General features: G+C 43.3%; 2 protein-coding genes and 1 long non-coding RNA gene across 3 annotated transcripts in view; 2 read left to right on the forward strand and 1 right to left on the reverse strand.

Moving 5' to 3' along the window:
• LOC129373912 (uncharacterized) overlaps window positions 1-878 on the forward strand; it is a 3,207-nt gene extending 2,329 nt beyond the window's left edge. Inside the window, exons 2-3 of the long non-coding RNA XR_008607415.1 lie at window positions 478-498; window positions 632-878. This is a non-coding gene — a long non-coding RNA (uncharacterized LOC129373912). The remainder of the gene's footprint in view (window positions 1-477; window positions 499-631) is intronic.
• The window catches only part of LOC129373794 (transmembrane protease serine 9-like), a 25,454-nt gene extending 19,774 nt beyond the window's left edge, over window positions 1-5,680 (forward strand). The window contains 8 exon segments of the mRNA XM_055051880.1: window positions 932-1,196; window positions 2,650-2,713; window positions 2,715-2,799; window positions 2,873-3,404; window positions 3,528-3,696; window positions 3,905-4,158; window positions 4,245-4,342; window positions 4,716-5,680. Coding sequence (XP_054907855.1) covers window positions 932-1,196; window positions 2,650-2,713; window positions 2,715-2,799; window positions 2,873-3,404; window positions 3,528-3,696; window positions 3,905-4,158; window positions 4,245-4,342; window positions 4,716-5,054 — 1,806 coding nt within the window. The 3' untranslated portion in view covers window positions 5,055-5,680.
• si:ch211-198p11.6 (sperm mitochondrial-associated cysteine-rich protein) lies at window positions 5,613-14,803 on the reverse strand. The gene is made up of 5 exons (XM_055052040.1): window positions 13,868-14,803; window positions 13,721-13,776; window positions 13,456-13,566; window positions 11,859-11,999; window positions 5,613-6,704 (listed from the first exon to the last, which is right to left on the reverse strand). Exons 2-5 carry the CDS (start codon window positions 13,724-13,726, stop codon window positions 6,618-6,620), a joined length of 345 nt encoding a protein of 114 aa, XP_054908015.1. The 5' UTR covers window positions 13,727-13,776; window positions 13,868-14,803; the 3' UTR covers window positions 5,613-6,617.
• Between the last annotated feature and the right edge of the window lie 198 nt (window positions 14,804-15,001).

The following is a 15,001-nucleotide window of genomic DNA, read 5'->3' on the forward strand; positions in this document are numbered from 1 at the left end:
TTCTGCACCATAACCTGAGTCCACTGTGTCATCCTCACCACCACCAGCAAACAGTTCATGTCAAATCTCTTCCAGTGTGTTTGAAAGCCTGTGGGGTCTCTGGACTCAGACAGCGAGTGTTTCCAGGTATTTGGAAAAAAATTCATTTATAAACTCATATCTGGCCACAGCTGCTGTTCTGATAGGAAACGTTCCTAATGAGAACGTCTTCATGACCTACAACATCACTGAGTTCTATTGGACGCTTCTGATTGGTTAATCTGATTGTGTTTTAAAGCAGCTCCTGAAGCGCATTGCTTCCTGTGACATCATAGAAAGGGATCAGCCCAGATATCAGAACCTGTTGGTTCAGTCCTGGTCCAGACACCAGAAGGTTCTAACAGTGACATGATGGGAATGTCCAGCCATCACATCACATCCAGGAATCGACCTCAGAACCAGAGTTCTACCTCTAATAGTTTGTTTTCTGCTTTTCAGAGTCGGAGTCGCAGCTCTCTGGTGAGTCCATCGGTTTATGTTCTTCATATTGTGATGTTTTAATCAGTCCCTGAATGCAAAGTAGATCCAGCTAAAAGCATCCACATGTAGGAAGCTTAGAGCAGAGTAACTGTGGATGTCCATGTGTCCTCAGATTGTGGTAAACCAGCATTAAACACCAGGATTGTTGGAGGAGCAGCGGCTCCTGAGGGTCGTGGCCCTGGCAGGTCAGTCTGCAGACCTCGTCTCACTTCTGTGGAGGATCTCTGATAAACAGAGAATGGGTGCTGACTGCAGGTCACTGCATTATCAGGTGAGCACAGAAGGCACAACGGTTGGTTAGTTTGATGGATGAGAGATCTGACAACCAGTGGCTCAAGTGTCACTGGATTAATTCAAAGCTTCAGGAAGATTTACAGTCTTGTGTGTTTGTCTTTTCTGGCAATTCTTCCAGCAACATTGGTTCGGCAAGACTGGTTCTGGTCTTCAGAGTCTGACAGGAACCAACCCAAACAAAGTCACCCGGACTGTAGCAAAGGTTATCCGTCACCCTAGTTACAGCTCTCTCACTCTGGACAACGACATCGCCCTGATAAAGCTCTCCTCAGCCGTAACGTTCAACAGCTACATCTCGCCGGTCTGCCTGGCGGCGGCGGACAGCACCTTCTACAGCGGCGTGGACTCCTGGGTCACCGGCTGGGGCAACACTGGATCTAGTGGTAGGTCTCGCTACAGAACAGAGCTACTCTGTTCTACTTGACATTATGAAACAGTCAGATGCACCATGAAAGAACAAGCAGAAGCAGAGCTGACTGAGCCCTGCAGAGCAAATTTCAAATCAAAATTTGTCAAAACATTAGAAGGTTCTGTCTCCCTCCTTTTTTACAGCTTCATCTTGATATCTGAGTAAAACTCTTGATTATTCCCATACTTAGCAAAAAATGTAACACTGGTGATCCTAATTGACCTGAAACAGGAAATATTTAGTGATTTATTCCCACACAGATGGAAATAATAGTTTTTTAAGTCTTTGTAAACAGTGACGGTGACTTCATAGTACCAATGTCCAGTGGTGGGCTGTCAGGGCCAGCAAGGTCTTCTCTGTTAGCCCTAGAAAATTGAAAAGAAAAATGTAGAATGTTTTAATCATACTTAATTGTATCTATAATTTTATTTTTATTCTGCAAACTTTTAAAAAGTGCCTTAAATGCGTCTGGCAAGCAGCAAGACCTGCGGTACTAATCCAGCGACCATTTGGACAGAAACCCGGAGCAATTGGCCACAGTTGGTATGACAGAGAATAATCAGCCAATCAGAGCTGACATACAAAATAATCAGCCAATCAGAGCTGACATACAAAATAATCAGCCAATCAGAGCTGACATACAAAATAATCAGCCAATCAGAGCTGACATACAAAATAATCAGCCAATCAGAGCTGACATCCAGTGGCGGTCCGCCCACAGGCCCGGATGTAAGTAAAGAGCTGCCCCTGTAATGAACTTGGTGTTTACAAAATGGCTCCCTTCAGTTTACTAGTTGCTGATTTATCAAAATCGCCTTTTTATAGACGCTTTCACAGATAAAACATAAATAACTAAAAATGAAAAAGCCACACCAAGTCTGGAATCACTAACAGAACAGTCAGGACATTGGGAGCCATTTTAAAGACTCAGACTCCATTAGCGATACGGTGGCTAACAGTTAGCACTGAACACAAAATTTAGATTTTATTTACAAGGAATGAGTGGCGTTACTTTTCTGTCACATTCTCATACAAATTTTGCTTAATATTTTATTTTTATTTAATTGTTCACATGTGCTATTTCAGCAGTTTGAATTGGTGTTGAGCTTCACTGGGGAACATGGGAAAGTTTAGCTAAATTGCTGGCTGTTCAGTTATGTGCACTGTTGCTTGTGTATTTCGTTAAATATTGATATATTGCTGGATATTTGCATTGTTGGGCTCCATTGTTACTTTGCATATTTTTATCTATTTGCATATTTTTGGATGCCTGTTGCTTGATATGATGCATAGTATTTATATTGTTCAATGTGGCGTCTATTGAAGGCTCTGATTGAAACTCCATGGCGTGGCACTGCCGGTGCCTTTATTTTTACTTTTTCATGCTTCACGTTTTATAACTCTAATGTGAATCTGTGTCTCCTCAGTTTCTCTTCCATCTCCTCAAAACCTCATGGAGGTGGAGATTCCGATTGTGGGCAACAGACAGTGTAAATGTAGAGGCTATGAACCCACCCACCATCACTGACAACATGATCTGTGCGGGATTAGTGGAGGGAGGGAAGGACTCCTGTCAGGTGATTGATAATCTTTGCTTGTTAGAATCTGGTTTCATCCAGCAGATCATCCAACATGTTTCTCATTTTAAAGGGAGACTCAGGAGGTCCGATGGTGAGCAAACAAGATGGCCGCTGGATTCAGTCAGGAATTGTGAGCTTTGGCATTGGCTGTGCTGACCCAAAATACCCTGGGGTCTATGCCAGAGTCTCCCAGTATGAGAAGTGGATCAAAGACCAGATCGCCAGCGACCAGCCGGGCTTCATCACCTTCACATCAACCGGAACCAACAGCGACCTCAGCATCTCTTGCACTGGCGTTCCACCAATTTTGTCCCCAACCACTACCACTACTACCACTACTACTCCCACTACTACTCCCACTACTACCACTACTACTCCCACTACTACCACTACTCCCACTACTACCACTACTACTCCCACTACTACCACTCCTACCTCTCCTGCTACCACTACAACAAGCACTACAAAGCCAATAATAAAACCACTGACTACTACAACCTCAGCAGCAACAAAACTCACCACAACCAACATCATCAAACCAACAACAGCAACAAGTACCTCCTCAGCACCGTCTCCTACAACAACCACAACCACTTCCAGGCGTAAGTACTGATCACGCATAGACTAGAAAGGTTTGTTTTTAACCTCAGACTTGGAGAAACTGAGTGTGAACCCATTTGATGAAGCCCAGAGTTTTATTGGGTGTTTGACCGCTCCTTCTCCAGCTGTAGCCTGTGGCGAAGCCCCGTTAAACTCCGGTTCTCCGGGTGGAAACTTGTCATCAGAAGGCGAGTGGCCGTGGATGGCGAGTTTGCAGAAAGGAGGAAAGCATGTCTGTGGAGGGACGCTGGTGTCTGAGGACAACGTTCTGACCAATGCCGACTGCATTCCAGAGTGAGCTCTAGTAGAGGATGCTGTTCAGCCTGATCTCACAAGCTTTAATTTTGGGTCAATTGTGATTTATTCTTCACTGTTTAAATATTTGTTTGAAAAGCTCAAATGTTGTAATGCCAACCCATTTTTTCAGTGAATAATCAGAGAAGTGCTTCTTGACCATCTGTATTGAAGCAGTTCTTCATCTTGACTCCATTCTCTCCATCAGAGACTCCGTGGCGTCTGAATACACTGTTGTGTTGGGTCGTCTGAAGCAGAACGGATCGAACCCTTCTGAGCAGTCTGTTGCTGTAGGAAACATCACTCGGAGCTCCCTAACAGGTTCCAACATCGCATTGCTTCAGCTGTCAGCCAAACCCAAACTGACCAACTACGTTCGGCCCATCTGCCTGGACAACGGAAGAACCTTCCCAGAGGGATCCACCTGCTGGGCTGCTGGCTGGAGCTCTGTGAATGGAGGAGGTGAATCAAACACACAGCAATGTTAACATCAACAATCAGACATGAACATATGGCTGTTAAGCTAAAGTTTACTCTTTGTCATGTAGCTGAGAAAGTTCTTCTGAAGTTCCAGACCGAGGTTTTAAGTTGTGGGATTGATTCAGAAAACGACACCCTGTGTACCGGAGTGTTTACACAGGAACAGGTGAAAAACTTCACATTAATATTACACATGCAGATATAACTTTTGAGCTCTGTTTGAAATTAGTAAACTACAATTATAACTGAGCCACAGAAACGGTTCTGGTTGGCCGAGTTTATGGGTCGAGTTTCTCTGATCTCTGCGCTCATTAACTCTAAGTGGACAAAACATTTGATAAAGTTTGATGCTTCGTTTAAATGGAAAAATCATATAAAACCAGCAAGAAGCGAGACAAACAAGGCGAGATCAATCTAAAGTGAAACTTTAAGGTTCTTATAAGGAACGATCAATGTAAGAATCAGTGTGTGGCAAAAGTCTTGGTCAGAGAACAGTCAGGAACCCTTAGTGACCTTTGACCTCTGGTATCTTCATTCAGGGTTATTCTGGTGACCCGCTCATGTGTCAGCAGGAAGGATCTTGGTTCCAGGTGGTCGTGCTCTCGTTTGCTGAAATCACTACCAGACATAAGCGCCAGGCTCCTTTTATGTCCTTCGAGAAACTGGACCGCTTCCAGGACTTTCTGATCCGCTCTCTGGGGCCGTTTCTGACTCCAGTCATCAGAAACGGCACCGCCGGCACAAACAACACCGCCAACAGCAACGCCGAGGCTGCAACTGTCGCCATCACGATGAGCAGAGCGACCCAGAACCCCTTTGCCTCAGAGCTCTGCCTGCCCCTGGTCCTCCTGGCGGCGTGCCTCCACCTCCTCTCATAGACCTCCACCTCCTCTCATAGACCTCCACCTCCTCTCATAGACCTCCACCTCCTCTCATAGACCTCCACCTCCTCTCATAGACCCACCTCCTCTCATAGACCTCCACCTCCTCTCATAGACCTCCACCTCCTCTCATAGACCTCCACCTCCTCTCATAGACCTCCACCTCCTCTCATAGACCTCCACCTCCTCTCATAGACCTCCACCTCCTCTCATAGACCTCCACCTCCTCTCATAGACCTCCACCTTTACATGATGTGACGCACAAATGAATGTAAGCTGCTACTCAGGGGGCTCAGCCAGTGAGGTTCTGCTTCTGGAGGAGCCTTTCCATCCTCAGGGAGACCTTGTTTTTGTTGAGTCATGTTTGATTAGTTTGATGCAGCAGAGTGGACCCAGAACCTGCTAGCAGATGTCAGCTGGACTGAACTACCTCACTGCGCTGCGGCGGACGTTTCCTCCTGAAGTTACAACATTCCTAATGTTTACATGAATGTTTGCACTGAAGTGATTGTAAGAAGCAAGCTACATCTGATCAAATCAACGGCTCTTTATGTTCTCTCAGGCTTTGATTGCACTTTACTGTAAAACTGTATTGAGAAATAAATGAGTTTTTCTTTAAACTGTGAAAACGTGTCACTTGCTGTTCCTGTTTCGCCTGCTGCAGTAAAGGTGGCGCGACCTGAACAGACCTTCTCTTTATGACTGAAGAATAAAGTCATAAAGAAAAGGATCTTTATGACTTCTCTTTATGAGAAGCATAGTTCCAAGCTGCTCGGCTTCTTCTGGCACGGAAACATCAGAGTGAGACAGCAAAACGTTTCCCACCTGAGCTGCAGCTCTTCCAGAGGCTCCTTCTCCAACCTTCCCGTTCCTGCCCCTCTGCCACATTAAAAGCTTTATAAACAAGGGAATTAAACAAAATACAATGTTATGTTCAGTTTTCAGAACAAACTAAGTTTTACCCAAAAGTTTAAATGTGTTAGATTCGCAGCCCATCAAAAAAATGGAGATCAAAGTCTGAACCGTAAAAACATTAAATTATATTCAAAAACAAAGCATTGATGTACAAATACAGAACTGGTTAAACCAGCCCTCCTTTTTGCTTTTAGAATATAAAAACTGTTTTTAGTCTTTCATAAGGGCCACAGTGAAGGACCAAAGGGCCATGTGTGGCCCAGGAGCCACAGGTTGGAGACCGCTGGCCCAGGTTGGAAGAGTTAAAGCTCCTGTGACCCGTCACAAACAATCAGTGACCCGATGGGCAACATAACAGATTGAGGCAAAGACAGGGGTGAAGACTTCAGGGGGGGAGGAGGGTCCAAACCGGCCGGGTTCCTGAAACGGTTCCCACTGTCACCGCGTGCTTCATCTCAAAACCCAGAGAATGGAGCGGCAACACCATCTGGTGGTCAGACTGGGCACTGCGTCCAAACACACCGGCTCAGAAAACGGGTCAGAACCACAGATGGGCCAGTGAAAACGGGTCAGGTCGGTTTTGTTCAGCAGAACCGGGCCGGCTTCACGTCGTTCCTCTGAGAGGGTCAGAACCGGTCCTGGGTTCTACTTGATCCGAATCTCGAAGCAGAGGCAGTTGCAGGAGTCGCACTCTGGAGGCTGGCAGGTGCAGGCGCAGTCCATGCTGAAGCACTGAGGTCAGAGGTCAGAGGTCAGACTGACCACAGAGCACACTGGAGGGCCAGTTGTGGCCTCCGCATCCATCAACCATCCATCAATCATCCATCAACCATTCATCAACCATCCATCAACCATTCATCAACCATCCATCAATCATCCATCCATCAACCATCCATCAATCATCCATCAATCAACCATCAACCATCCATCAACCATCCATCAACCATTCATCAACCATCCATCAATCATCCATCAATCATCCATCAACCATCCATCAACCATTCATCAACCATTCATCAACCATCCATCAACCATTCATCAACCATTCATCAACCATCCATCAATCATCCATCAATCATCCATCAACCATCCATCAACCATTCATCAACCATCCATCAACCATCCATCAACCATTCATCAATCATCCATCAACCATTCATCAACCATCCATCAATCATCCATCAATCATCCATCAACCATCCATCAACCATCCATCAACCATCCATCAACCATCCATCAATCATCCATCAATCATCCATCAATCATCCATCAACCATTCATCAACCATCCATCAATCATCCATCAATCATCCATCAACCATCCATCAACCATTCATCAACCATTCATCAACCATTCATCAACCATCCATCAATCATCCATCAATCATCCATCAATCAACCATCCATCAATCATCCATCAATCATCCATCAATCATCCATCAACCATTCATCAATCATCCATCAATCATCCATCAACCATCCATCAACCATTCATCAACCATCCATCAACCATCCATCATCATCCATCCATCCATCAATCATCCATCAATCATCCATCAACCATTCATCAACCATCCATCAATCATCCATCAATCATCCATCAACCATCCATCAACCATTCATCATCAACCATCCATCAACCATCCATCAATCATCCATCAATCATCCATCAATCATCCATCAACCATTCATCAACCATCCATCAATCATCCATCAATCATCCATCAACCATCCATCAACCATTCATCAACCATTCATCAACCATTCATCAACCATCCATCAATCATCCATCAATCATCCATCAATCAACCATCCATCAATCATCCATCAATCATCCATCAATCATCCATCAACCATTCATCAATCATCCATCAATCATCCATCAACCATCCATCAACCATTCATCAACCATCCATCAACCATCCATCAATCATCCATCCATCCATCAATCATCCATCAATCATCCATCAACCATCCATCCATCAACCATCCATCAATCATCCATCAACCATCCATCAACCATTCATCAACCATCCATCAACCATTCATCAACCATCCATCAATCATCCATCCATCAACCATCCATCAATCATCCATCAACCATCCATCAATCATCCATCAATCATCCATCAACCATTCATCAACCATCCATCAATCATCCATCAATCATCCATCAATCATCCATCAACCATTCATCAACCATCCATCAATCATCCATCAATCATCCATCAACCATCCATCAACCATCCATCAACCATCCATCAACCATCCATCAATCATCCATCAATCATCCATCAACCATTCATCAACCATCCATCAATCATCCATCAATCATCCATCAACCATCCATCAACCATTTCAACCATTCATCAACCATCCATCAATCATCCATCAATCATCCATCAATCATCCATCAACCATTCATCAACCATCCATCAATCATCCATCAATCATCCATCAACCATCCATCAACCATCCATCAACCATTCATCAACCATCCATCAATCATCCATCAATCATCCATCAATCAACCATCCATCATCATCCATCCATCATCCATCAATCATCCATCAACCATTCATCAACCATCCATCAATCATCCATCAATCATCCATCAACCATCCATCAACCATCCATCAACCATCCATCAACCATCCATCAATCATCCATCCATCCATCAATCATCCATCAATCACCATCAACCATCCATCCATCAACCATCCATCAATCATCCATCAACCATCCATCAACCATTCATCAACCATCCATCAACCATTCATCAACCATCCATCAATCATCCATCCATCAACCATCCATCAATCATCCATCAATCAACCATCCATCAATCATCCATCAATCATCCATCAACCATCCATCAATCATCCATCAATCATCCATCAACCATTCATCAACCATCCATCAATCATCCATCAATCATCCATCAATCATCCATCAACCATTCATCAACCATCCATCAATCATCCATCAATCATCCATCAACCATCCATCAACCATCCATCAACCATCCATCAACCATCCATCAATCATCCATCAATCATCCATCAACCATTCATCAACCATCCATCAATCATCCATCAATCATCCATCAACCATCCATCAACCATTCATCAACCATCCATCAACCATTCATCAACCATCCATCAATCATCCATCAATCATCCATCAACCATCCATCAATCATCCATCAATCATCCATCAATCATCCATCAACCATTCATCAACCATCCATCAATCATCCATCAATCATCCATCAAACCATCCATCAATCATCCATCAATCATCCATCAATCAACCATCCATCAATCATCCATCAATCATCCATCAATCATCCATCAACCATTCATCAACCATCCATCAATCATCCATCAATCATCCATCAATCAACCATCCATCAATCATCCATCAATCATCCATCAATCATCCATCAACCATTCATCAATCATCCATCAATCATCCATCAACCATCCATCAACCATTCATCAACCATCCATCAACCATCCATCAATCATCCATCCATCCATCAATCATCCATCAATCATCCATCAACCATTCATCAACCATCCATCAATCATCCATCAATCATCCATCAACCATCCATCAACCATCCATCAACCATCCATCAACCATCCATCAATCATCCATCAATCATCCATCAATCATCCATCAACCATCCAACCACCATCAATCATCCATCAATCATCCATCAACCATCCATCAACCATTCATCAACCATTCATCAACCATTCATCAACCATCCATCAATCATCCATCAATCATCCATCAATCAACCATCCATCAATCATCCATCAATCATCCATCAATCATCCATCAACCATTCATCAATCATCCATCAATCATCCATCAACCATCCATCAACCATTCATCAACCATCCATCAACCATCCATCAATCATCCATCCATCCATCAATCATCCATCAATCATCCATCAACCCATCCATCAACCATCCATCAATCATCCATCAACCATCCATCAACCATTCATCAACCATCCATCAACCATTCATCAACCATCCATCAATCATCCATCCATCAACCATCCATCAATCATCCATCAACCATCCATCAATCCATCAATCATCCATCAACCATTCATCAACCATCCATCAATCATCCATCAATCATCCATCAATCATCCATCAACCATTCATCAACCATCCATCAATCATCCATCAATCATCCATCAACCATCCATCAACCATTCATCAACCATCCATCAACCATCCAATCATCCATCAATCATCCATCAACCATTCATCAACCATCCATCAATCATCCATCAATCACCATCAACCATCCATCAACCATTCATCAACCATCCATCAACCATCCATCAATCATCCATCAATCATCCATCAATCATCCATCAACCATTCATCAACCATCCATCAATCATCCATCAATCATCCATCAACCATCCATCAACCATCCATCAACCATTCATCAACCATCCATCATCATCAATCATCCAATCAACCATCCATCAATCATCCATCAATCATCCATCAATCATCCATCAACCATTCATCAACCATCCATCAATCATCATCAACCATCCATCAACCATTCATCAACCATCCATCAACCATCCATCAATCATCCATCCATCCATCAATCATCCATCAATCATCCATCAACCACCATCCATCAACCATCCATCAATCATCCATCAACCATCCATCAACCATTCATCAACCATCCATCAACCATTCATCAACCATCCATCAATCATCCATCCATCAACCATCCATCAATCATCCATCAATCAACCATCCATCAACATCCATCAATCATCCATCAACCATCCATCATCCATCATCATCAACCATTCATCAACCATCCATCAATCATCCATCAATCCATCAATCATCCATCAACCATTCATCAACCATCCATCAATCATCCATCAATCATCAACCATCCATCAACCATTCATCAACCATCCATCAACCATCCATCAATCATCCATCAATCATCCATCAACCATTCATCAACCATCCATCAATCATCCAACAATCATCCATCAACCATCCATCAACCATCCATCAACCATTCATCAACCATTCATCAACCATCAATCATCCATCAATCATCCATCAATCAACCATCCATCAATCATCCATCAATCATCCATCATCCATCAACCATTCATCAACCATCCATCAATCATCCATCAATCATCCCAACCATCCATCAACCATTCATCAACCATCCATCAATCCATCAATCATCCATCCATCCATCAATCATCCATCAACCATCCATCCATCAACCATCCATCAATCATCCATCCATCAACCATTCATCAACCATCCATCAATCATCCATCCATCAATCAACCATCCATCAACCATCCATCAACCACCATCAACCATCCATCAACCATTCATCAACCATCCATCAATCAACCATCAACCATCCATCAATCATTCATCAATCAATCATCCATCAACCATTCATCAACCATCCATCAACCATTCATCAACCATCCAACCATTCATCAATCAATCATCCATCAACCATTCATCAACCATCCATCAAATCAACCATCCATCAATCAATCATCCATCAACCATTCATCAACCATCCATCAATCAACCATCCATCAATCAACCATCCATCAACCATTCATCAACCATCCATCAACCATTCATCAACCATCCATCAACCATTCATCAACCATCCATCAATCAACCATCCATCAATCAACCATCCATCAACCATTCATCAACCATCCATCAACCATTCATCAACCATCCATCAATCATCCATCAATCATCCATCAACCATTCATCAACCATCCATCAATCAACCATCCATCAATCAACAATCCATCCACTCCTCTCACCGGAGCATTGGAACATGAGTCTGGCAGGAAGGCGCTTACGCCTGGCAGACGACAGTCGCACATCTCAGCGAGTCTGAAGCATTGGTCGCAGACGGAGACACTGGGACAGCAGGGACAGCAGGGACAAGGGGGACAGAAGTCCTGAGGGGACATCACACACAGAGAGCAGGGTTAGCATTCAGTCCCAGGGACACCTGGGGCCTCACGTTAAAGCGCCGTTCACACAAAAATGTGCGGCGCCATATTTTACGCTCAAGTCGGCATGTTTAAGATGAACTTTTTGTCAAGTTTGTTATATATGTGCACTTTTCTCTGACGTGAAAACAATAAACTACAGAGTCAAATCTCACCTGAACAAACTGAAAGCTGAACATTTAGACCAGGAAGCATCGTGACCTCTGACTCTAATATTTTATTGTTTAAACGATGAAACTGAACCGATTTCTCCTCAGACAATAAGCCAACACAAAATAAATAACATAAAGATGTGTAAACATCACAACATGTAAATAAGAATTGAGCTCAGTTTGTCTCATAAAGACAAAACGATTCGTCTGAATGAATCTATGGCTCATTTATTCTCACTGCAGAGAAAACAGGGCTGATCAATAGGTTTGATTACTGCAGGTGATCAATAATCTCAGGTATAGCTGCTACTGTGGCTCTGATGGAGAACATGGAGCCATTGATCAGAGATCATATTGATCTGCTGGTTTATTGGCGTTTAGATTGATCCAGACTGATCATCCTGGGACTCTGAGCAGAACTTGAACCGGTACCGGTTCCAGTACCGGTTCCGGTACCGGTTCCGGTCCGGCTGACCCGCCTTGTGGACAGAAAGCATCTCTACCCTGTAAACGAAGCTTCTGTTCTGCTTCCTGTATTCAGGTTTAAAGCGGCTGCAGATTTTATTATTTATTCTTTCATTTGGAGTTTTTGTCTTTAAAATGTATTGTTATTATTTTTGTGAGGTGACCCTATGTTACCTGAAAGCACCTTTTAAAAATAAAACTTATTATAAATACTATTGTGCTACAAACAAAGACGTTGCCATGGTTGCTGCTTCAGGGAGACGTCCGGGTATTTCTACTAATTCACATGAAATGTTTTTATGGAGGCGACGGCGGTTAGGGTTAGGGACTTACAGCTGCTTCCTGTAAGTCAGGATGAATCGAGGAAAGGTGCGCAGGTGTAACCAGGTTTTATACATCCAGAGTTTTCTTTTCTAAATTTGTCCAAACGTTTTAGAGTGAAACCTGCTCAGTGTTTGATAAGGAGGCCTCAGGTGTGCAGGAGGGACAGGTGTCTAGTTAAAGTCTGATCATTCTTCATTAGCTTTGCCTCCTGATCAGACCAGCTCGATGGCTTCGGACACAAGGTTGCCATGGAAACACTGGGGAGAGGGGTGCCGAAGACGGATCCCTGCCACACTTTTCAGGTTTTAACTTGTAAAACTGTTGAAAACCAAAAATTATTTTATCGTTCCTCAGATGAAAACCTAACAGAACCTTATGAAGCCTTTGGTTGTTCAGGGTGTGAATACTAAAGCAGGGCACCATCAGAACCAACCCTGATCTAACGGGTCGTCAGAACCAACCTTGAGGCAGTAGTGGATCCACAGCCCGACCCCCAGAACCATCATGTACAGACTGACGGCGATCAGCATCACTGCAGGGAGAGGGAGGGCAAGGCCCCAGGGCGGCAGCACCTGCAGGGCGGCACCAAACACATCTGGTAGTATAGATCCACCAAGTCTAGATCTGTTAATATAGATCCACCAAGTCTAGATCTGTTAATATAGATCCACCAAGTCTAGATGCTCAGGCCTGCTCAGACTTGATGTTTCTTTTCTAGATGCTGACCTGCATGCTGCGTCTTCTGCTGCGTCTGGAGCAGAACCTTCAACAGATTCCTGAGCCTGAAACAGTGATCACCGACAGATCATCAATGTTCGATTATTTATCACAATCCATGATGCATTCAGGGACAACGTGTTTCTCCTGTTTCACCTTAAATTCACTGAAATGTCCCTTTAATGGACCTCCCAATCAGAGGCCAACTTCAGCTCCAGACTCCGGAGTTTGTTAGCATGAAAAAGCTAATCTAGAACCCTAAAAAGAACCGGACGTGGTTCACATGAACAGAACCGGCGGTACCGAACCTTTCCTGGAAACAATTTAGACTCACTGCTCAGGGAGTGAAACTCTTCGAGTCTAACAGAAACCAAATAAAGTCGCTTTTCTTCTTCCTCATCCTGAAATATCGAAGAAAAGCAGGAAGAACAAAAACAAACGAGCAATGGCGGCATCAGGAGCGTTACCATGGAGACCGATGGATGCCTGCGAGGGACCGAAGAAGCGAGAGCGAAATTTCTTCCTTTTACTTTGAACAGTTTTTTATCATTTTAATTTTAATGGGGCAATCTTTACTCAACGGTGCAAATGTTTGAAGATGTAACCAAATGTTAATTTTTGGAAACAATTTAATAAGCAAACTCCATGAAGAAAAAGCAAGTTTAAGTAATTTGTCAAATCAAAAATGTAGCATTATTCCCATTCAATTTACTTTTTCAAAACATAAAATTGTAATAAATTTATTAGGTCTGTAAAAAACAAGGTTTTGTTTGAACCTTCTTGTGAAAGGAAACCAGATGCTGGTTCTGAACACAGCCAGACCAGAACCACCTGCTCTCTGGAGTTACACTGGTCAACAGGCTCCAGAACCAGAACCTTCTGCTGACACATTCCTGCCAGGATTGGATTCTATTTTTACAGCTGGATAGAAATCACCAGCGAACATTCAGTACACGAGTCTGGCTCCACTGAGGTCCGTTTGTCAGGTTCAGTACCAGTTTGATATTTGATCAGTTTAATTGAAATTAACTTCAGTATTCTAACTGGGTCCAGAAAAGTTCTGCTTAAATGAGAAAACTATTTAAATAAACCCAGATTGGATCTTCCTGGATCTGATACATTACAGGAAGCATGTAGAGCACATCAGGTTTTCCCTCCCGATTGATCAGAACCATCCACACAGAATCGACTGGAAAAGCTTTATTTAAACCTTCCATCTCAGTCAGCATGGCTTTAATACGTCTGCATAAATTATTGCACTTGAGGACATGAAGCTCATCCAGAAGCACA

Source organism: Poeciliopsis prolifica, unplaced genomic scaffold (genome assembly GCF_027474105.1).
Source record: "Poeciliopsis prolifica strain line A6 unplaced genomic scaffold, Auburn_PproV2 SCAFFOLD034, whole genome shotgun sequence".
Lineage (NCBI taxonomy): Eukaryota > Metazoa > Chordata > Actinopteri > Cyprinodontiformes > Poeciliidae > Poeciliopsis > Poeciliopsis prolifica.

Coding starts and splice junctions, on each gene's coding strand:
- si:ch211-198p11.6 (XM_055052040.1), bottom strand. Junction 12,000..13,455: donor GGATCCACTACTGCCTCAAG/GTTGGTTCTGAC, acceptor ATGTCCCCTCAG/GACTTCTGTCCCCCTTGTCC. Junction 6,705..11,858: donor ACTCATGTTCCAATGCTCCG/GTGAGAGGAGTG, acceptor CTCTGACCTCAG/TGCTTCAGCATGGACTGCGC.